This window comes from Argiope bruennichi, chromosome 2 (genome assembly GCF_947563725.1).
Source record: "Argiope bruennichi chromosome 2, qqArgBrue1.1, whole genome shotgun sequence".
Taxonomy (NCBI): Eukaryota; Metazoa; Arthropoda; class Arachnida; order Araneae; family Araneidae; genus Argiope; species Argiope bruennichi.
In genome coordinates this window covers 90,074,943-90,099,833 of record NC_079152.1, presented here as the reverse complement: position 1 = coordinate 90,099,833, position 24,891 = coordinate 90,074,943, and the positions used below count along the sequence as shown (strand labels likewise).

The 24,891-nt window shown below is 33.3% G+C and overlaps 1 protein-coding gene across 1 annotated transcript in view; it reads right to left on the bottom strand.

Moving 5' to 3' along the window:
- Window positions 1-1,247: 1,247 nt before the first annotated feature.
- Window positions 1,248-24,891, bottom strand: part of LOC129962255 (serine protease 29-like) — a 37,452-nt gene continuing 13,808 nt past the window's right edge. The window contains exons 2-7 of the mRNA XM_056075998.1: window positions 20,958-21,105; window positions 13,369-13,511; window positions 13,138-13,238; window positions 11,055-11,299; window positions 6,233-6,399; window positions 1,248-1,436 (exon numbers count right to left, since the gene is read on the bottom strand). Coding sequence (XP_055931973.1) covers window positions 1,248-1,436; window positions 6,233-6,399; window positions 11,055-11,299; window positions 13,138-13,238; window positions 13,369-13,511; window positions 20,958-21,105 — 993 coding nt within the window. The remainder of the gene's footprint in view (window positions 1,437-6,232; window positions 6,400-11,054; window positions 11,300-13,137; window positions 13,239-13,368; window positions 13,512-20,957; window positions 21,106-24,891) is intronic.

The window sequence follows — 24,891 nt, the reverse complement described above, 5'->3', positions numbered from 1 at the left end:
AAAAGGAGCAGCCTGCAGCTGCCGGGTCGTCGTGAACCAGATCGGAGAGAGTAGTCGGAAGCGACAGAGAAGAGTAGTCGGGATCGACGGTGAAGAGTGGCCTTCCAGAGATAAGCGGAGCAGCGACGGAGTCAAGCTAGTGCTGAACTAAGCTGTGCGCTACTGTCTGCAGTAGAGTCTTGTTGTATGCTGCACGTCTCGGCTTCAGATAATCGCCTTCTGTGCTGTATATAGTTGTCGTCTTTGTGCTGTCCTGTGTGTCTTCGTGTAAATAAACGTCATTGTTTCATTTTCTACTGCCGCCTGCTGATTGAGTGTTCGCCACACCATATAACTTCCACTATCCAAACGAACCCCGAAAATTTCGCAACACTATGTATTTCTACGCGGACTTCCTTTTTTAGTGAGTTTATATAGTTTTACTTAAAGATATCGCTTTCATCATAAGATTTTTTTAGTTTATTCAAAGGAAACCAGAGGAAGTGGTCTTCCCAAAACATTCTCGCATACTCTGTAATAAAGGTGTTATCCTAGAGAAGGCCTTGCATAGAACTGGCATATAATAGTTACGAAATATTGACTTTGGCGTCAATTGAGCATTTTTATTGAATTTATCGTGTGATCCATGGTGAGTTTTAGACGGTTAATAGTACTAGAAATGTGTTTAAAAGCGTTTTTCCTAATTTATTGAAACAAACATTTGATACAAAATTGTAGTCATAAAATCCCATACCAAATTTGATTATTTAAATCATTCCGTTTTTGTGTTTCTGAAAGGACAGGCTTACAGATGGTCAACCTATTGTTGGATTTCGCTCGAAAGTTACTGAGTATCTACATTATATATGTGTACCAAATTTTATCTATCTAGCTCTCTTCCTTTTATAGTCATCGTATTAACGAATATTCGGACAACTGGGCACACAGATTGCCATATCTTTGTTACAGACCGACAGACGGACGGACATTTTCCAAAAATTTATTTTCTGGGCTCAGGGAGGTCTAAAACTTGGAGATTCGTTTGAATTTTTGGACGTAAGTCTATACGAAGTATAGATAAAGTATTGACTTTATCTATACTTCGCAGAAATAAAAATAGATTATTGTTTGTACTTATAAGAATACGTGCATAGACTTACAAAGGGTTAATATAATGTATTTTTTCACAAATTTAAATAGCCAATATTAATTTCATTAGTTTAGTAGTACAATTCAATAATTTTCACTTGTTCATTATGTATAATTTTTTATTTTTGGATATAATTCACTACATTTCCGGCATCCGATATGTACTGTATTATCCATGGCAAATATGCAGAGATCCTAGTATAGATACTAGGATAGCCTGCCTCTCCACAACGAAGGCCAAATGAAACTATGCCCACCAGAGTCCAAAGTCCTCCTATGTTTCGAAGCAGAGGGCCTCCAGAGTCACCCTGGAAATAAAAGAATTCATTTGCTGGATACAAATTATGATGATAAATTAAAAATTATAGCATTTTAAACTATTAAGTTAAGCAAAATTCGTCTGAAGAATATTTGTAAAATTCAAACCCTTTGTAATAGCAATAGAATATAAATGGCATAGTAAATATTTTTTGATTGGCTCTTAAAATATTTGTTGCAGGGCCAAATATTCTTTACGTGAAAGAGCGCACCCATGTGCCATGGACAGCAATCACACATAAGCTATTATTAAGAATTTCGTAAAATTGTGGAACTGAAGTGACTGATTAGTAATAATTAAATATCGTAAAAATTAAGTTATTAATTTTTAATTAAAAATTTTGTTATATAATTACATGACCCACTGGAAGTACCTTAAAAAATGGGAATAAGAAACTTCTGACATAGTAGTTGATCCACCAGCCTAGGGGTTATAGTATCGTGTGGGGTCGAATCATCTCCTGCCAATGACGGAACGTTACTTCTATCGGAAATGTTGTACCGAGACCGGTGATGACCATTAGGAATCAACCATAGTTCCCGCCTATTCTGCTGCGACATTATAATAATTTAATTCAACCATATGCTTTTGAAGGTATTTGGGTTGGCTTAAGAGTGTTTATATATTGTCATGTCGGACCACACAAGTACACGTTATGAGTCATGAGTTTAACACTATTCTATCTTAAAAGAGTCGGCATGTTTAAACTTATTAAATAAGGAATTTTAATATCAGTATTTGAGAAAGACAAGAATATGATGATTAAATGATTTGCTCGCGTTATTTAGAATTTAGTTTCGTTATTTCATAAAAGACAGAATTTTTCAAATATGATAAAATATTTTTAACAGCATAAAAATATAAAGAAATTTTAAATAAGGTATCTGAAATTTTATTAAAAGAGTTATGATATTCAATAACATAAAACTAAACAAAATATGCTTATATGCATGCTCAGAGAGCATAGAATACCCAGAAATTCTAAACACGAATTTCTTTTGTCCATGAGAAAAATATTGGAAAGGAGTACCTGAACGCATGATAAATGTACAGTCTGATTCATCTAATTTCTTTTTCAGTTTATTTCTATCGTTATGCTTTTCTATTATTTCAAATATTCTAGGCTTACATCAGAACACATTTTTTCTCTCTTATTAGTATCTCTTATTAGCTTTGAAATATTATTCAATTTATTCGATAGCGATTACTATTTATTTTTAGCTTCATTTATGTTTATGGCATCATTATAGTTTGTCACATTTAAATCGATGTTCTCTAAATTTATAATATACTAGCCGCCTTTGGCGACCAGCCGGTTCGCCAATCTTAATGCTCGTTAAAATTTTAATAATTAAATATTTTATGTAATTCCTACTTTAATAGCTTCATCAAATATTTTAAAGTTTCAAATTTTGATAGTCATGTAATTCACTCTTAATAATATAAAGTCCTTCAGCCAAAACATAATATGTATCTCTCTAATTTTCTGTTAGTTCCGGTAGAATTTATGCTTAAAATTAAAATGGAAATGACTAAACTGCAATTAGTATAATAATATTTTTTACTGAAACAAAGCATTTTTTTTAATAATATGATTACTGATAATAGAGTCACTGAGCGTTTAAACTTTATGGGCACTAAAAAATATCTTTCTTAAGTTATGTAATATCTCAAGAATTTGTCAACAAAATTTTCTCAGATTCATCATGAACGGATCGATTCATTAACAATGTTTAATTTTAAATGCATCAAACTTTAAGAAAATAAAATGAATCGTTTAAAATAATCGGTCGAAAACAGATTTAAAAAACTACTTAAAAAACGATGTACTTAAAACTATAAGCATATTTAAAAAATATATAACTAACATAAATACAATTTACTTACAAAAGCATGCAACTAACCTAAAAATAATTTAAATCATCTGTTGATAACGGTTGTCATGGCAACAATCAGAATGCGCATGCGTGAATTTTCTTCGCCACTTACGGTAACGCAAATGCGCGAATTTTTCTACGCCAGTTGGGGTAACGCTATGCAGATTAGACATTTTTAATTTTCTTTATTCTGTGTTATTTTAATTCAAAAGTACTACAGAATGAATCTGAAACATGGATTAATTAACAATATTTAATTTTAAATGCATAAAACATGAAGAAAATAAACAGAATCGTTTGAAATAATCCGCCGAAAAATGTTAACCCTAGACTCATTACTGTTGGGAGAAAAAAAAACTAAATCCTTACTCGTTTGGCGGTGGGGAAAATGGAAGATTTTTTTTGGCGAAAAAGTTGGCGGTGGGGAAAATGGAAGATTTTTTTGGCGGGAAAGTTAGTTTTTAATTAATAATTAAAATTCTAATTAAAATTTCAAAAAAAGGGGCCCCAGGTGCACATTCCCGACCTCTAAGGTATACATGTACCAAATTTGATAGCTGTATGTCAAATGACCTGGCCTGTAGAGCGCCAACACACACACACACACATTGAGCTTTATTATAAGTATAGATTTGCTGATAAACAAGCGTTGCTTGGGATTGCATTTTCATGTTTTTTTAATGAGTAATTATTACTAATTAGTGATTTCAATGAATTAACACAGAATTTCGCTAAAGTATTGTTTATACTCCAGTATTTGTGACCAAAGTTCGAAACATCATATATATGCATATTTTAAATAAAATATTCCTTACAGTTATTACTAAATATTATTTATTCCGAAGCTCTCCTGTTGTCTACAACATTATTTTCAATTAAATTTCGAAAGTCTATTGCACCAAAGAGTTCTGATATTTTGTTGTTTTTCCAAAGGGGCACAGATTATCCGAAAGGATTTTTAAACATCACAAAGCGTTAATTTTTTCCCAATAAATTGTTAACATTTTTTTAAAGAAATATAAAACGTCAATGATTTGGTTGTTTGATTTAAATATATTGTTAATAATTTAAAAAATAAAAATCATGTTTGTTGGTGCAATGCTCAGCATGCATAAAGGAAATCTAGTTTTTTAATAATTAAAAATATAATTATTTATTAAAAAAAATAATTATTTTACGAAATTTTCTCTCAAATCTCCCTTGGTCTTCCTTTTAGTATTTATTAGGAAATTTGGAAAGAGCAGTAGAAAATCTCATGCACATTGACAGAGTGCTTTATGAGTAAACAAATAAAGCATTATTATTTACATGACACTCTAGATGTAACTATATAATAATTTTAGAAGTTTTGTTCCCTTGCAATGGGGGTCTTCTCTATTCATAATGTTTACAAACACTCAAACCAAAATTAATCATTGAAATCAGATTGAAACAAATACTTATCTAATTTCAATGATCAACCAATGAACTAAAACTAGATAACTAACAGAAAACTACAATGCCGAATATAAATTAAAAAAATATATTGGAAGAAAATATTAATAAAAAGCTTCAATTTGGTCCGTAAAGAGCGAATATAATCAATCAACATAAACATTATTTATGTTTATTCGCATATTGATAAATCAGTCACTTTGAAATTAACAAAGAAGAGGAAGGGGAAGTGGAAAAACTCTTGCTGAATTGCTTGATGCAACAGCAGAAGTTGTTATTTCAAGTGGAAAAACTATTGCTGAATTGCTTGATGCAACAACAGAAGTTGTTATTTCAAGTGAAAAAACTCTTTCTGAATTGCTTCATGCAACAGCAGAAGTTGTTATTTCAAGTGGAAAACCTCTTGCTGAATTGCTTGATGCAACAGCAGAAGCTGTTATTTCAAGTGGAAAAACTCTTGCTGAATTGCTTGATGCAACAGCAGAAGTTGTTATTTCAAGTGGAAAAACTCTTGCTGAATTGCTTGATGCAACAGCAGAAGCTGTTATTTCAAGTGGAAAAACTCTTGCTGAATTGCTTGATGCAACAGCAGAAGTTGTTATTTCAAGTGGAAAAACTCTTGCTGAATTGCTTGATGCAACAGCAGAAACTGTTATTTCAAGTGGAAAAAGTCTTGCTGAATTGCTTGATGCAACAGCAGAAGTTGTTATTTCAAGTGGAAAAACTCTTGCTGAATTGCTTGATGCAACAGCAGAAACTGTTATTTCAAGTGGAAAAACTCTTGCTGAATTGCTTGATGCAACAGCAGAAGTTGTTATTTCAAGTGGAAAAACTCTTGCTGAATTGCTTGATGCAACAGCAGAAACTGTTATTTCAAGTGGAAAAAGTCTTGCTGAATTGCTTGATGCAACAACAGAAGTTGTTATTTCCGTATCTGATGATGTTGCAGATAAAAAGGGAAGGAATATTTCTAAACTCCATCCAACGTTATAGACGACTGTGGACTGTTTTGTATACTGAATAATGAATTGATTTCTGAATACCCTACAAAGCATAATATTCCAAAGAGATTCGTCAAATTCTGGAGTTCGAATTTTTTTTGATGAACACTGTACTTTCTGTATACTACGCATACGAGAAAGTAAAAAGTGATATAAATTATGTGTTTCAATCTTTACTGAAAGAGTGATTGTAGATGTCTTACGGTTTGTGATATGTGTATAATTTGAATAATTCAGAATCTGATTTTATTTTTTTCTCATTTATATAACTTACCATGCAAATTATTAAATGATGCATTTTCTTTAGAACGAGGTTTTAAGCGGAACGATAAAGCAACTCTGAACAGAAATTGAGCAGTATGTACTTACTTCTCACCGTCTCGTCTCAAGCTTTGCAGCCTTGGAGTATGCTGGGCTGGCTTGGGAAATAATCATAATAATTGAATGAATTATTTTATCTAATAACGAATTACCTGACAAGCACCTATGTCTCTACCCAGAGAGCCTCCTGCGCAAATCATATTTTCCGTGATGCCTTGAGGAAATCGGCCCCTTGGTAATGATGCATATATATCATCGCACACATCGGTTGCGACTACCGGCAATTCGACTTCTTGCAACCATCTGGCGCTCCGGCCATCTGAAATGTTAAAGTATTGATTCATTATCATTTATGCCACTCTTAAAAGTGAATGTAATAGCATGGACATTTATAAATGCATAGCTTGAAAAAGTCCAATCACGGCTCCAAAAAAAAAAAAAAAAAAAAAAAAGGAATTGAGAACTTTTAATCCGAGATTTTGTAGCATGATAATACTATTCTGTTAAATAGCTTATTTATTTTATCATCTGTATTTTTATAAAACTGTCATCGTCGTTTTCTAAATCGTATTTATAATTTTATAAAATTGTATCAATGTCCTTTCATTATTTCCTTTCAGAATGGAACAAACGCAAGCAAATTTCATATTTAGGTAAGATAGCTTTGTACTACTGTTATAGCCCTATTTTCAATTGTTGTTGTTGTTTATAATGGCACTTGCCATGGACAAACTTGCTGACGAAGTCAGCGATTTTAAGCCAAGGGAACGTTTCTTGTTTTAGGGAAGACGCGCTACCCCTATGCCAGGACGCCGGCCCTACTTTCAATTAATAGGCACTACTGTAAAAGCTGACTCCAATTAAATGCATTAATTAATTATTTAAATTGCGAGTGAATAGAAAACATCTATTACTTCATCTGTTGCATAAAAGTTAAAATAATTGAAAAAAAGGCATTAAAATTATGGAAAAGTCGACGTGGATATAAATATAAAATCACAAACAGCTAATGTTTTTTAAATTTTAAATTAGTGCACAAATGGTTTATCGGCAATAATAATCCGAAGTTATTAAGAAAAGGCTTTAAAATGTCGATTAATTTTTAATTAATTAAAATTTAAACATTTTGTTTTTCTTTAGAAGGTATCTACTATCCATTTGTATAATACATCCCATTTTTTAGTAACTCTAAAATCATCCCAACGGTCTTCGTTTTGAGGAATTTTTTGTACCTTGAATTACACAGTTTACCGGAAGTATATTATAATAATCAAGGATCATTATGCATTCAAATTTATTACCTGATTTTCGACTCTTTGTTGATAATAGCCGTGTGACTATTTAAAAATAAGTCAATTAATTGATATTTTTTTTATATATTATCGATAATCAAAGCATTACTTTACAGTTTATCTCAGCTTCAAATTTTCTGTTTATCAAAAAATTGTTTATGAGAATACGGTTAATTGATTAATACTTCTGAACGTGCAGTTTCCTTTAGTTACCAGCAAATTAAATAAGATAGAATTAAAGATTAGTATTGAGGGTAACTACCAAAAGGCTATTCCATACCACCAGAAGGCGTTTGGATAAACCGGAACACCATGGGGACACTGGCGAAGACAAAGGCTGAGTCTTAAGGAATATCGCCTTTATTTGTAAGTATGATACAATTCTTCCCATGGCAGGCACGTTCCGTCATCGTTAGGGAATAGGCAACCCCAACACCATTTCTGTATTTACTGGGATGGAAGAGTTGAAAGGTAACAATTAAATTATAGCAGCAGGTAAATTTTGTTAGAGTGCTATATTTGTCTTTTTTAGTTCCAGTTTCCGTTTTAAATTCTTTGCATTTGTATTGAATGGGTTGCACCAGAATCATGCAAACTTATAAAAAGAAGGACGATTGTAAAAAAAGCTAAATGAAAGCTCTAAACATTCGGCTAATGTTTTTTTTTTCTTGTTGAATTTTTATTGCCAAAGAAGGATCCTGAGGAAGGAAGGCACCTTGAATCTGGGGCTGAGAAGTTGCCAGATGATTAAATTGCTCTTGCTCCTGCTGGCTGTATGCTAGTTCTTTGGGATCGAATGACCTTCTATTAGATGAAGAGACGCATTTCCTAAGAGAGAAATTGAAACATAACTGGTGAAGGTGATTGCCCTTTGGACTTTAACGTCAATTTCTATGCAACTACCACAGGAACGATAATTTAATTAGATCCTGTATATTTGGCAAATTGATTATACAGGATTTATCTAATTATATTGCAATTATATAAATTAATTCTGATATAGTTAGGGAGCAATTCTTTCTTGCTGTCAAGGAAGAAGTGACTAAATGCAATCTTTGTTATTTTCCAAACTATTGACGATTGGAATCACAGTAATTCATTGTGTGAGCTATTATAAAATTATTTAAAGTTGAATATAAAATTGAAGAGAACACTTTTTCTTCTAAACTAGATATGCTATAGGCATCTGAATAATTTCCAAGTAATGTTTCATAATGTCCCTACGTATATACACTTCTGATCAAAAAGAGAGCCAATAGAGTGTCCCTGATTTTCGTCATATCCTTGCACTTCGGGAATCGTTCTGGATGTTAAATAGAGACTCATCCGAAAAAGTACGTGGCTTCATTAATCTCATGTTCAACTGCGATGTTCACTGGTCAAAGGCAACCATGCTCTGATGTGCGCTGTGGACAAAGACACTCAAACCACAGGTCGTCATACAGACAGCCAGCCTTCATGCGGTCTGCACTACTACATAGTACATAGTTTGGCGGTGTATGTTGTTATTGTGCTGTTACTGTCTTCCGGCGTCTGACACGTTGCAACAGGTAGAAATCGCCTGACGAAATGGCGATTCTCCGACGTCCAGACCCATGTCTACAATTAGAGTTTTGATTCCTTTAATAATCGCTCCACAGTCTATGGATGGCCCTGTAATGAACATTCAGCTCTCTGGTAACAGCAGAGTGTTTTACACATACCGACAGCCCTCCAATGCGTCATGGTTTCTATTACTCATGCCTTCCCTTTGGTTATCTCGAATTTCGTGGAATTATTGCTGCTTGCGAATAGAGATGCATAATCCACGATTTTTTGAATAACAAATAATATTGCTATTGTTATTTTTAAATATGCGTTCCAAATATCTGTTATTTCAATCATATTAATTAATATTAAATATAAAATTTATTAATTGTAATTAATACTTAACTTACTAATTTAATTAACGTGTGATTGAATTAATTTATCTGTTTCAGCTTACTTCTTAAATTTTATTTTTTTTCTCAAAACCATTTATTTAATTTATTTATTAGAGTGAACCATTTTCTGGAAAAGATGAGTTAAAAATATATGTCATTTCTTTAAAATGTTTACTTTAGTCCTATATTCTACCAATAGATGGCGCCAGCAGTAAACAGAGTAGTACATGTAATCAAAGTCAATCATGTCACGAGCAATTAAAAATGATCTGTATGGAATAGTGCATCATCAAATACGAATATCGGGCACTCCCGTAAAGTGGAGCGGTGACTTCGCACTTTCCAGTGAAGCCTCGCACTTTACGGTGAAATCACCGCTCCGATAAATTTCAGTGATATGCAATTCAATGATACGATACGATAACTCCAATAACCGGTCCGTTCACTTTTCAATCCAATCACAGATTTCTTTCGAGAGCTTCCATTGGACAGATCGTATCGATTGTAACTTTCCAGTGAAGGCACCGCTCTGGCAAATTTCAGTGATATCGTATCGATTGTTAGTTTCTATCGTGATCCAAAACCTGTAATCGAAACATCATCAGTAAGATCGTATCAAGGATTTGAATCACACCCCTCTTTGAAAAGTATTGATCACTTGTATTTGTGACTTTTTGATATTGGTTACGTAATAACCGCTCTGAAAATATTCGTCATCCCTACTTGCGAACAGAAGTATATACCCGTTAAGCTCCTTTTTAAGGTGTTACGATGTCACTGCGGGATTGCGTTTTATGCAAATTTTGGTTATCCGTTTGCAATCGGCAATGCAGCTTCTGTATCATATTGTAAAATGTGTGTTTTTATTCACCATTTTGAAATGTGTATCTTACCTTTTCGTGTTTGTTGCTTATTTTTTGAGCCGGAGTGTAGTTTGATAGTCAGATTGGTGTATCGGATGAGCATCTAACATATCTTCAAATTTCTCTCCAGTTTGTTTATTTACAAATGTTGAAAGACATGACTCATACACTTAAATATTAAATTACATATTTTGAAGAAAATGGAACTGTCTTCATCAAGATTTTCTCTCAATCAAACTTCTTCATCGTTATTATAGTTATATCAGATGTTTGAACTACTCAAATTCAGAAAAGTTCTTTGATGTTAATATAGGGTGTTCATTAATTATTGTCGGGGTTTCCGTACCTCATAACTTTCGAATAAAAAATATTACGCAAAAACCGATTACATATTCGTAAATTACAACTCAAAGAATTTTATTAATGATATTAAAATGTAAAGCTTGCACAATTTGCACTTTGTAGGCATTCAGTGGAAGGCGGTTATGGAGAACGTTCCATATCGTCGTATGTGCTCGGTCTTCCCGCTCCCTTTCGGTGTAGAACGCTACCAGTTTCCTGAAATTGTGTTAACCAGCGTCTGATAGAATTATCCGAAGGAGGATCTTTCTTGTACGTGGTCCTGAAGCGACGTTGAGTAGTTATGACTGATTTAGTTTCGAAAAACCACAATACACACATTGCTTTTTCTTGCACGGTCGCCATTTTTATTTATGACGTCATAATTACCCAGACGGCAAATGCGCTAAGATCGCATTGCTGCCACGTAAAATTCTTTGAGTTATAATTTACGAATACGTAATCGGTTTTTGTGTAATATTTTTTATTTGAAAGTTATGAGGTACGGAAACCCCAACAATAATTAATGAACACCCTATATATTTGAGCAGAACTTACCATAACTCGTAAGTCCCCAACCTAAACCGGTGCAGTTGTCTCCGTCTATCAGTAAATCGTCTTCTGGTAAGCAGGCTGCAACAATATTTGGCACGTTTTGGGCCAAACGTATTACAGCAATATCATCGTAATTATAAATGGCCTGGTAGTTTTCATGTATTCTGATTTCTTCTATCTGGTACCTAATTTCTTGTGATCCTACATAAACTTCGCCAATTAGTACTGTATACCAGCTGCTATCAAGACTGGAAAGGGAAATTGAATGCATTTAATAATGAATACAGCACTTGAATTTTGTTATATATTAACACGAATTTTTGGGGATTTACATCTTATAAGTCAATCTAAAAGAGAGAGAGAGAGACAAAAAAAAATGGAAATCGGACTTCAGGCATTTTTTCTCAGGCTTACGAGAAATTATTTTGGTTTTAGTATGAAGCAAGATAAGTAAAGTGGTTAAAGAAGGCTCGAAAATGAGATAAAAACAAATCATTTTTCAATTGATATTTTCTTATATGTGTTAAAATTTCAAGAATTAATCAAAATTTATAGAATCTTAACTTTTTTCATTTAGATATTTAATGCCAGTTATTATTCTAAAAGAACTCGATAATAATTAAAAAGGTCTTTCCCATTAAATAAATATCTTCTGCAATCGCTTTTATTTTTTTATGAAATTAAACTTACTTCTCCTCAAGGGCTCTGTTACTAGTCTTTATAAACTCAGCATAACCACTTTATTATAGGTATACATTATTTCTCTGGATATACAAGACTCCGCTTTGAATCTAAAGCTCTTCAAAGGACTTGATTGATCCCTCTGTGTTACAAAATTTTGCAAATGCCTGCCTGAAAAGAAGTCTTTTGAAATTTAACTTCATATCATCACGGGAGTCATGATTTGTAGAACAAGAGAGAAGCGATAGTAAAATGTCTGTTTACATCGTAATGCAAGAGCAGAGTGACCGAAATTTTTCCTTGCAGTAATTTTACTATGAAATTCTGATAATAAAATCCTGATTTCTACGATTTTGGCAGAGGAATTTTAGGTACTTTTTTAAAAAGATGTGCAGGTAGTAAGAATTTTTGTCCCTTTTTTCCTGGTGTGGGAAAGACGGAGTCAGTAATTTTGGTAAGCGCACGTTAGAAATAATTAAATAATAAAAAAAAAGTATGAATTGGATCAGGAAATAAGAGATCATATTAGAATGAAGTCAACAGGGGCTAATTTAAGAAAAACTTATGAAATTAATTATGATTTAAATTAAGAGATATCATTACACACACACACACACACATATATATATAAATGGCCATGGTAGAATTGATAATAGAACTATGATAGGAAAAGATACAGAAAAATTTTCCGAAATTTTTTCATATGAATCAATGGTATAGGTAATTAAAATTCCTTTCTTGCTTAAAATTGATTTCAGAAAAATAGAATTAAATTTTTCGAAAAAATGCACGGAAATAAAATTGACTATCATTTATTTTAAAGCAGTTTAAAAACTTTTTTTTACAATGTTTTACTCCGAAATTAAAGAATGCCTTAAATTTCGATTAATTTTTAATTAACTTAAAAGTTAATTAAATTATTTTTTTTAACTTTTCGTTGCGAGTACCCATTTTTTGAGAAGGAACTGCATGTTAAAGATACAAACCAGAGGGGCGGTGGTGGCCTGGTGGCAAGGTCTCGGCTTCGGAACCTGAGAATTTCTAGGTTCGAGACCCAGTTCCACTGAAGAAGAGTCGTATAAGCGGATCTGGTGCACATTGAATCCACCCGCTGGTATGGTATCGAAGTTTGGAAAGGGAAAGGCCAGCTCAGATGTCGTCCTCGTCATCTGATCGAGGTTCAAAATTATGAGGTCCAAGCCAAAATAGCCCTAGTGTTGCTTTCAAATGGGAAATTAATGTAACTAAACTAAATTAAACTATAAACCGTAGATCAAATGATCCGTCGTATGGCTTTGCATTCTGTACTTAATGCTCGCGGCTACATCTCCTGTTTTTCAAAAGGTAAGCCTATTTAAAAGTCTTTTCATATTAAAAATATATAAGAAATAAAGAGATTTAAAACCTGCGTCCTCTAAAACAATGGGCAGCTGTGACAACGTGCCGGGCGTCTATGACAGTTCCTCCACAAAGTTGTTTTATTGCACTTCCGTAAAATATTGCTGCCTATAGGAAATAATAAAATAAGCACTTAGATTCATATATATTGCGAGTAATCCGTGACTGTCATATTATTAGCATTGGCTTGAGTATAAATAAATTTAATATATTAATAAACATCAATATAATTGCTTACCATCCAGGGCCATTTCTCAACAACAGTTCTGCCTCCAGCATAAGCGGTTCTGCCTATGCCAGCATATCCGAAAGCGGCAGTCTCATATCCGGAAGCATAGAAACCGTAATAGAGGCTTGGTTGTAATCTTCTTACACCGCAGCCTGGGGGTAAACATTGTGATTGGATAATGTAATATAAATAAGAAATTAGACAAAGATCAATACAAGACATTTTCCTCACGAGAAAGCTATCTTTATAATTTATACCTGCCTTTGGGGATAGTTTAACAGGAATAGATAGTTTCAATGACAATTGAATCTTTTACGCATAATTCGATCTTAATGACTTTTCAGAAAGATATTTTTAAATTTAAAATTTTGATAGACATGTAAGTTGCACTTTTTTTTAAATATAATTTTATTCATTATACTATGTACCTCTCTAATTATTTATTGTTTCACTTAAAATTTTAGTTTTAATTTGAAATAAAAACTGATTAAACTTCACCTAATCTGATGACTTTTTTTTACTGAAACTACAGATTGAAAATAATTTTATAAAGCGTTGAACCTTTGCGAGCATTACGGAATATGTTTCACACTATACACAAATATATAATTCAGAGGTACTCAATACAAAAATTTTCTGGATCAATCAATCAATCAATAAATAAAAATAAATTGAAATCTACTAGAACAAATTTTGGGGTCGCCGTGACATGATGGTAAGATCTCAACTTCAGAGCCGGAGGGTATCAAGTTCGACACCCGATTCCACTGAAGAGGTGTCGTATAAACGGGAATGGTGCATGTTAAACCCTTCGGGACCAAACGTCCCCTCGCTGGTGTGGTGTAAAGTTTGGTGAGTGGAGTGCCAACTCGCCATCTGACTGCGGTTCAAAATTACGAGATCCACCCCAAATTATCCCTAGTGTTGTTTTAAAACGGGACGTTGGCTAAACTAAACTATGGCAAATTTTGAGTTATCGTGTGGAAACTTTCTCCGTTATTGTGTTCTCTAACTTCTTAATTCTAATTTCAAGCCCAAACAGGGATTTGTATCCCGGCATTTTCACAAAATTGCCAAGAAGAAAACACAGTCTAACAGAACAATCTGCTTTATTGTCAAAGTAAAACAAATATAGAACAAAAAGAAACTCTCGAAATCTCATTTCAATCATAAAGATAAAAAATACGACGAAGAGAATTACATCACTTGCAGTTTAAGGAATTTTCTAGAGTAGATAATTTTTATATAACGCTGTTAGTAAATAACAGTTATATAAGTAAATAATGTTCCTTTATTTATTTACTAGCCGCCTTTGGAGTCCAGATGGTTCGCCAATCTTAATGCTCGTTAAAATTTTAATAATTAAATATTTTATGCAACTCCTATTTTAATAGCTTCTTCATCAAAATATTTTAAAGCTTCAAATTTTGATAGTCATATAATTAACTCATAATATTATAAAGGCCTTCAGCCATAACGTAATATGTATCTCCCTAATTTTCTGTTAGCTCCCGTAGAATTCCACTTTAATTTAAAGTGAAAATTATTAAAGTGCAATTGATATAAGAACATCTTTTTTTTACTGAAACAAAGCATTTTTTAAAATATGAATACTGAAAATAGAGTCGCTGAGTATTTAAACTTTATGGGCACTAAAGAATATATTTCTTAATTTATATAATATCTCAAGAAGTTTTCAACAAAATTTTCTCAGATTCATCATGAACAGATCGATTTATTAACAATGTTTAGTTTTAAATGCATCAAATACTAAGAAAATAAACAGAATCGTTTAAAATAATCGATCGAAAACAGATTTAAAAAACTACTTAAAAAACGATGTACTTAAAACTATAAGCATATTTAAAAAATATATAACTAACATAAATACAATTTACTTACAAAAGCATGCAACTAACCTAAAAATAATTTAAATCATCCGTTGATAACGGTTGTCATGGCAACAATCAGAATGCGCATGCGTGAATTTTCTTCGCCACTTACGGTAACGCAAATGCGCGAATTTTTCTACGCCAGTTGGGGTAACGCTATGCAGATTAGACATTTTTAATTTTCTTTATTCTGTGTTAATATAAATACAATTTAATTACAAAAGCATACAACTAACCTAAAAATAATTTAAATCAAGTCCGCATCCGTTGAAAATATTTGTCAACAATCAGAACACAATGCGCATGCATAAATTTTCAACGTCAGTTATGGTAACGCAAATGCGTGAATTTTTCTACGCCAGTTGGGGTAACGCTTTGCAGATTAGAAATTTTTAATTTCCTTTCATCTGTTTTATTTTAATTCAAAAGTTCTTCAGAATGAATCTGAAAGATCGATTAATTAACAATATTTAATTTTAAATGTATCAAATATTAAGAAAATAAACAGAATCGTTTGAAATAATCGGCCGAAAAATGTTAAGCCTAGCCTCATTAGTGTGGGGGAAAAAAACTGAAGCCTTACTGATTTGGCGGTAGGGAAAATGAGAAGATTTTTTTTCGGGAAAGTTAGTTTTTAATTAATAATTAAAATTCTAATTAAAAATTCAATAAAAGGGACCCCAGGTGCACATTCCCGACCTCCAAGGTATACATGTACCAAATTTGGTAGCTTAGGTCAAACGGTCTGGCCTGTAGAGCGCCAACACACACACATTGAGCTTTATATAAGTATAGATTTAACTAGTTTTCTTCAAGCTGTTAAATTTTACTCAACGTGCATTTAATTATTTTCAAAATTAGTAAGTAAGTTACACGTTTTATATTTTTCAATGAGTCAGTACCTATATTTGACCTATTTTTTCCGACATCGGTTAATTTTTGTTAGCATCATAAGCCTCATTTTCAAAACAGCATCAGATTGTCACATGATAAATAAAATAAATCAACTTATTACAATAAGAAAGCAATTTTCAAATTACAAGAATGATTTTATAATTCCGATTATATTATAAGAATGAGCAGCAATAGAAAGAAGGAAGAAAGAAAATTTTTCACTATTGCATAGTTTTGAAACAAGGCTTTAAATGTAAGAATTTCAAAAAATTCGATTAGAGCCATATTTTAAATTTAATCTTTCTCAGTATTGAAAAGTAAGTCGAATCTTCACACTTTCATCATCAATATATATAATCGTCCGCAGACGTCTGTAAAAGCTAACCCAACCTTTTTGTTCTACTTCATTACCAGATTCGAAATCCCAACTTGTGGTTTGGCTTCTAATAATTGAAACAAGCTTAAATATGTCTGAATTGACTGATTTAGCGATATTCGAATAAAACTAAGCTTGAATAAAAATTAGTCATAGGATTATAAAATTGCCATTTTTTGTTAGACTGTTGTTGTTACTTATGATACTTGTTATAGACAAACCCGCTGACGAAGTCATCGATTTTAAGTCGAGTTTTCTGCCTTAGCTTCTGAGCGTAAACGCCCCAGAGCACTCGAGGGCAGAAGTCCGACTTCTAAAGCGGCGTTCCTACGACCGGAGAATCTTCAGATGAGCCACGCGTCTCCCCCTTGAGCTCCTCTTGCGGTTTTCTGTGGTGCTTTGATGCCTGTTTAGTTTACCGACAATTTGTCGGTAAACTGGACAAACATCAAAGCACCCCAGAAAATCACAAGAGGGTTAGAAGGGGGAACGTGTGCCTCATCTGCCGTCTGGACAGGTCGTAGGAACGCCGCTTTACTCATATGAAGATGACAGTCAACACTCGCTTGCACAACCCCTTTTCACAGGGGGTGCTCTTTCACACACTTCACAGATAGAACAGAGAGTAAAGAACAATCATGCCCGAACCAGAACTCGAACCTGGGGCGCCCAGATGACGGGGAAGACTCGCTACCCCTAGGTCTGGACGCTGGCTTGTTAGATTGTATCAAAGATAATGAGATGCTATCATTTGCGAATATAAAATTCATTAGTGCCTATGTTCATTTGTCGCTATGCATGCCTAGTTCGTTTGACTTATCGAGGACCGAAAGGAAAATAATATGGATATTGCGATCTAAGGAAAAGAGTCCCCATTAAGAGCGGTCCAATCTGAAGCGGCGTTCCTACGACCGGAGAATCTTCAGATGGGCTACGCGTCCCCCTCTTGAGGTTTTCTGTGGTGCTTTGATGCCTGTTTAGTTTACCGACAATTTGTCGGTAAACTGGACAAACATCAAAGCACCCCAGAAAACCACAAGAGGGTTCGAAGGGGGAACGCGTGCCTCGTCTGCCGTCTGGACAGGTCGTAGGAACGCCGCTAAGGAGGTATGTTCCACTGTCAGACGCATTATGGGTATGCATTAATCAAGCCAATATTACGCATTATATATGTATGCATAATAAGCCAGTATTAATACAACCCCAAGAGAAGCAAAAAGTATGCCAACAAAATCCTGCATCTTTTAATCTTCTTTTCGAAAATGGTTTTTTTTTTTTTTTTTAACTCCCAAGGATTCTTTTTGAATTAATCGCAATGATATATCTTGCCCAGCTTTGTCACCTGGGATGCATTGAATAACCGAGTCGCCATTATAAATATTTCGTTTCTTATGTTTCACGAAAAATAGTCGCCATTACGAGCAACTAACGTACCTACGTCTCATACAAATATACGACTTATAATCGATTAAAGGACCAGAGAACAGCATCATGCTTGCTGTGCCCAGGGTGGTCCATTATCCGGACAGTGAAATTTCACCACCGTTACGGGGATTTCTCAGCCCCAAATCTGAGGTGATGCCCCGTATGGTTTCATTTAAAGATAACTGCAAAGGAGTCACTCCAGTCTTACCATATCATCCGGGGTGAATTGAATAATCGAGTCGTCAAGAAAATCAACACAGACATTGAGGCCAGCATATTACAACCTGCATTACAGTGCGGCTCATGAATTTACTTCTCATATAAAAGTAAAAACCAATCCCCGAAATGAGAGTAATTCTACTCCGCATTATCATTTTATGAGCCATGAAAGCAAGAACCAACCACCACAACGGAAATTTCTAATCTCTTCATCTGATACTTCATGGAGACAGTATGGTTCACTGAAGCTGCAGGTCTCACCTCTTATACTGTTCGTTTCAGTTTTCGGAGACGGCCATTTTTCGACGATTCTATCTCATTAAGGGGAGAGACACGGAAGGATGAGTGCATTTCCAGAATTCTTCATCATATTTTGGCATTGATTTTCGCCATATTAGATACTTTTTTGTTCACGTGTACGTGAATATCGTTTAGTTTCTGACCGTATTATTTTAATTCAGTCTGCGAGTAATCCGAGTTTATTTTATTTTTAAATGTAAACATACCCTCTTTTTATCTTTCATCCCAGCCCTATTATGGGGAATTAAACCCATCCTAACGCATGCGCAAAAGCGCGGAGGGTTTTAGAATCCGTTGACAAACAATACATCTGACAAATTTCAGACTTGGGATGATGAGCGTTCACTTTTTAGTTAATACAGGGTCATGGTCATGAAGAACAAGAGGTAAGCAGTAAGAGAGGTGGTAACGGGAACAAGAAGTCCAAGATGGAAGCGTGCATTGAGCCAGGTTTGGTTTAGTTTAGTTTAGTTACATTAACGTCCCGTTTAAAGCAACACTAGGGCTATTTTGTGACGGACCTCGTAATTTTGAACCTCTGTCAGATGACAAGGACGACACCTGAGCTGGCACCCCCTCTCCACACCACGCCACACCAGCGGGAGGACGTTTGGTCATGACGAATTTAACGCCCAACATACCCTCTTACACGACGGTTCTTCGGTGGAATCGGGACACGAACCTGTAACCCTCCGGTTCCGAAGCCGAGACATTACCACCAGGCCACCGCAGCCCTATATAGAGCCAGGGGCTTCTAAGGGAGAGAGTAAGTTGGCAAAATATCCAAATTAGCATGTACCAGTATGAAACAGGGAACAAAACAAGAAACAGTCCAGAAATAAACCCATTCAAACAGAGAGAAGAAATATAACCAGTGGAAGGTTAGACCAGACAAGCCGAGGTTTCGGGGTCTTTTGCAGTTGCCTAGATCATATTTTGTGACTTTTGATGTTATAGTGTTATCCCTGTAGAATTTACTTGCTAGTTTTTACATATATTGAATTAAGAGTTATTGTGTATATGGGGGTGGGGTTCTCAGTGCACGATTGATATCCTCATTTTTGTCGTACCATCTGGCCTTCGTGAGCATCCTCCCCCATCTGAGGTGTCCTTTGAAACTCTGTTTGAAGATAACAACATTGGAGTTATATCCTCCCTATCTGAAGGTTCTGGGTTAAAGGATCCTGACGACTTGACAACAGTGAAGTGTGGAACTATACTTAAGTTCTGAAAACCTTTACCACACCATGGTACAACCCTCTACATGCGAGGTACTTCCCATTATCGGCGGCGAATAATTCAGCTACTCAAGATTGCTATGTTTCCATTGAAAACCAATCACCTTATCTGAGATGCCCCTAGTGAGATTCACTCTGAAGATAAGGGAAACTGCAAGAAAATATTTTTTTGGATATACTCTTCACCATGCTTTTTCTTCTAAATCACACACGTTAACGAAATTCAAACCGACGTCTTGGCCTAAGGGTAGCGCGTTTTCCCTCTGATCTAGGCGTTCCGGGTTCGAGTCCTGGTTCGGGCATGGTTGTTCCCTTCCTTATGTTCTCTCTGTGAGGTGTGTGAATGAGCCCCCATGTAAAAAGGAGTTGGGCAAGCGAGTGTGTGTGTGCTATCTTCATTTGAGCTAGAAGTCAGACTTCTGCCCTCGGGTGCTCAGGGGTCTTTACCCTCAGAAGCTACTGCGCAAAATTTGGCTTAAAATAGCCACAGGACAAAAGAAAAAAAAATGAAATTCAAAGTAATGTTAGCAAAATGGAAGAGGTAAACAAATGAAAGAAAAATAATACTGGATTTGTCAAAGCTAAAATAACGTTATTCAATTTTAAATGGAATCAGAATAACCGGTAGTTTTAGAAATTTTAAATCTTGGTTGGTATGCATTTCAGAATACAGGGAATAAGCAAATTAAATAATAATAAAAAAAGAAGAGGAATCAAAGAAACATCTGCTTAAATAATGTCGTGTGTGTGTGTGTAACATAGATCTTTATATGCAAGAAATAAGTTGATATTTGGGCATTTATATCATTTCCATTTTTAATTAATATACAACTGTGATATAATTAATTAGACGGCCGGAATGGAATATGCTATTGCTATTATATATGCCTATTTCTATTTGCTATTTGAAGCTAGTAAACATATTTTTTTTAATCAAAAATCTGAAATTCAATGATTTCTCAATTTTTATTTTGATCCTCAGATTTTTGGTAAAAAATCGTTTCATATTTTTTTTTTAGTTGCTCAATCGTATGTTGTTTTATTTAAAAAAAAATTAATTGAAAGTTATTTGATTTTTTTATTTTATTTATTTCCACATTTTCCAAAATTCGAAATATTGAGACTTTGCTATCTTTATTTTTTCGGTGGCGTTTCATTTATGTATTTATTTTTGTCCCTTATGTGTTCTGAGAGTTGACTTGCTTTCATTATTACATATACAAATTTAGAGAAGTAGCTATCCCACATACATACCTGGTGGACTTACGGGATCAGTCCTTCCTGCCGCACTTCCTCCTGCAAATGACGAATACCCGTAGCCAGGCGCAATATAACTCGCACAACAAACAAGTGGTGTTTCAAAATCCCATCCACAAATGTCCACGTATCTTCCCGCATTAAGCTAGTCCAGAGCATATGGGCAAGAAGGAAGTGGAATGCAATTGTCAACCGGAGATGAGCAGAAGTTAATTCTCTGGATCGGGAAACCCGCCGCCTCCACAATAAGTAAAGTATTGGTTGTAATAAATAAACAAAAACAAAAGCACTATTAGTAGTTAATAGTGCTTATGAGCACTACAATTTTTTTTGAGGTTTGATGAGCAGTACAATATTTTTGAAGTTTGGTTGATTTTATATGTCTAATCTGCAAAGCCATTTAGAATGGGCACTCAGTGAATGCCGGTGGACATTAGGGGGTGAGATTGTGGTATATTCAAGTAAGACATTCACTGAGGGGGTTGGATATAAATCGGCATGTGAACTACTGGTCTAAGCGAATAGGCTAAAATAATTAAGATAACGTTGAACGAATTCATTGGTGTGTGATGGTCGCGAACGACTGTTAACACAGTATAGAAAATTGTATCCTTCTAGATCTCTATCTTTTTGATTCAATTATAATAGATAGAGTAATATAATTTCAACTTGAGGGAATGATCTTCCAGAAACTTCCTCACATACTTTACTTTATTCCCTCCTCCTCTCTAGATAAAAATTGTGAGCCTTAAGCAAAGCTGTGAATGCCTCAAGTGCTCTGATTTTTACTTTCAGAATTCCGTACACAAACGACTCCTGCTTCTTAACATGGAGAAAAATTGGCAAGATGAGCGACTTCTGCCTTTTAACATGAAGGAAGATCGTCAAGATATTTAATTGCATCTTTGAGACTGATTGAAATCATAATTTGACACAGATCCCTAATTGTAGATCACATCCATATTGCCTTAAGAAAAAAACACTTTGCCCAGCCAGCTAAGCCTTTACCAGCACGGGTTTGTATCAGCCATCCCAGTTCTTTCTTGTTCCTTTCAACGGATTTAACTCATCTAAGTCCTTACTTTTTTGAGTTTTTGTGTTTATATGTTTGCGAATAAACAGATCCGCAGTAGGTCAATATTTCGATGGAACTGGTTTAGAATTTGATGCAGACCTACACTTTAAATATCATGCAATGTGTTCCGGCTAACAATATATGCTCCCTTTTAGATTATCTTTCCGCTTTTTGAAAATGAATTTTTACGTAGTTGTAAACTGATTGCCTTACCACATGAGTCAGTCCTCCTTGATTTCGAACCTTGACAGCACTTGCACTACTCTTTTTAAATTGTTAATCTTCATCGTGAAGTCTTTTCTTTCATTGTGAGGCGTCAATGTTTTTAAGACCTTATTCTTTTTCTTTCCATTTCTATCTGGATTTCTGATTAGTAACTATATTGGGACTGACGTATAGGATGTGAGCAATATCTCTAACATGTTTACCATCACTTTTATGTGCAAAAATTTGGTCTTTTTGAAAACCAATCAAAGGTAATCTTCTAGATATTATAAAAATAAAAATAGAGCAATTTTTAATAAAAATAAGTTTTTCTTGACAAAATCAGTTAAAGAGAAGTTCATAGTTATTCTTTTACTTGTGCATAATCAACCAAATAAAAAAAATTAGAAGATGTTCTTCTACTTCTTTTATACAGTGGAAATTATATATACGAATTCTTTGTTAAATTAACTTTAGTGGTAGATGTTTTACTTTTACTTGAAATTAAAGAAAATGATATTAAACAAAATCTACAAAAGAATATGACGACAAAAATACACAGCATAATTTACGAAAAACTATTTTTCTACTTTATGTTCTGCTTTCTTTACACAGTGTATAAATATGTATATGTAGATATAGATATAAATAAATAATATTTTTAAAGATCCAAAATTAATTATATTTTGTAGTATTTGTTATATATTGTACACATTTCCGCTTGGCACATTTTATAATATTTTGTGCAACAAGTATAGGCTATTAAGATGCCTGTGTTTTTAATGAACTTTTATTAACAGGCAATTTTTTAATCTGGCAACTCTTTAATTCTTCAATTTGATATCTACTACTTTTTCTTGAATTTCACTAAACTTTCTCTTTTCATATTTTATATTTAAGGAAGTAAAAAACAGATGCATTCAATCGAATTTCTTACATATGGTAAAATTTAAATATAAAAAGGGCATAAGAGTCCAAAATTGTAATTAACTGCAATATTCTAATGCATGATTTTAATATATATTAAATAAATATATATTTATAAAATATAATAATAAATAATAAATTTAATATATACATATATATCAATAAATAATAGTTAAATGTAATATTATATAGTATTAAGTACATAAAATTATATATATATATATATATATATATATATATATATATATATATATATATATATATATATATATATATATATATATATACATATATATTATTTTAAAATTTTAAATAAATCGATGCCATGAGTACCTCTTTTACAAGAAGAAGAATAAATTTTATAAAGAGTGAATTAACCATAATTTCAATATGATTTAAGTGGTTTACTTTCTTTTCATACTATTTTATCTGTATTGAAAAAAAAATGTTATTTCAGATTTTATGAAGATGCAGTAACTAATATTTTTTTATTCAAACAGATTTAAATTTGCCTTCAAACTAACAAAGTCCTTCATTTAATCCAAGAAGCTTAATAAAACGATATAAATATTACTTACTTAGTAGACGTATAAAGAGACAAACCATCATTAATGACTTCTTAAATAAGGGACCTATGCTCAGAAATAATGTTGAATTTTACTGTAAAAAAATTTAAAGAAGTAATGGATACAATGAATTATGAAGAATTATGAAATTAATTATCAGTTTTTGACTCGTATGCTGAATCCTCAGTGATAATTGAATGTGAGCATTTTAGTTCCAAACACACATCACAATGTTCGCGTTCTGGGGAATTGTACACATTTCATTGTATTTAATGCGTTCATTTTCTTTCTTTTTTTTGTGAGTGTATCTGTTCTACTTTAAGATTTATTTTATTCATAAAATAAGCTTTTAAAAAATCGTGTTACATGAAGACTTTCATGCTACTGCAAAAGAAAACCTACGAAATGGGTCATTGGAGGAAAGAATTATATGTTGCTTTTGCTTTCATTAATGCAGAAGTTTGCTGAGTTTGACTGTTTAAAATGCAACAATCGTATGAGTAGTTGGTGGATTTTAAGGCATATATTATGTAGGCCATGATTGTAATTTCTAAAATGTGCTTATAACACGGATTAAAACAAGCCTGAAGGCGAGCATTGATTCTACTATTGTTGACATTTAAAGAATATACACATGCATACCATTTTCTTCCTTAATTTAGAAAAAGCTGGGACTATCAGAGAAAAATGCTGAAAAAAAAAAAAAAAAGAATACAACTGATGAGAGTTCTTCGACGAGGTATCTACCATATGTTTAAGGCTTATAAAAAGAAGTCTATGTTAAGAATGGAAATCAAATTTCTGATTCTAATTTCTAGCGATCGAACAGCTTTTAATACAAATTTGATTTGCTAAATTGTCTCAATTTAAATTTTTTTGATGAAAAGGCGATAAATTATCTTTTTATCTTCAAGAATAAAAGAATTATGGAGAAGTGAAAGTGCCAATTTTCTTTCATTTTCATCCTGTCTTTCATCAGGACAGGCATCTACAAAATCTGTTGTCTTACAATATATCTTTTACCATTCCAAGTCCTATCAAAGCTATTCCAATAATCAGATTCACAAGATTAAATTGACTAGAGCATTACATATACATGTATTTAACAAATATTAAATAATAATAATGCATTTAACAAATATTGTAATGTCAAAATTAC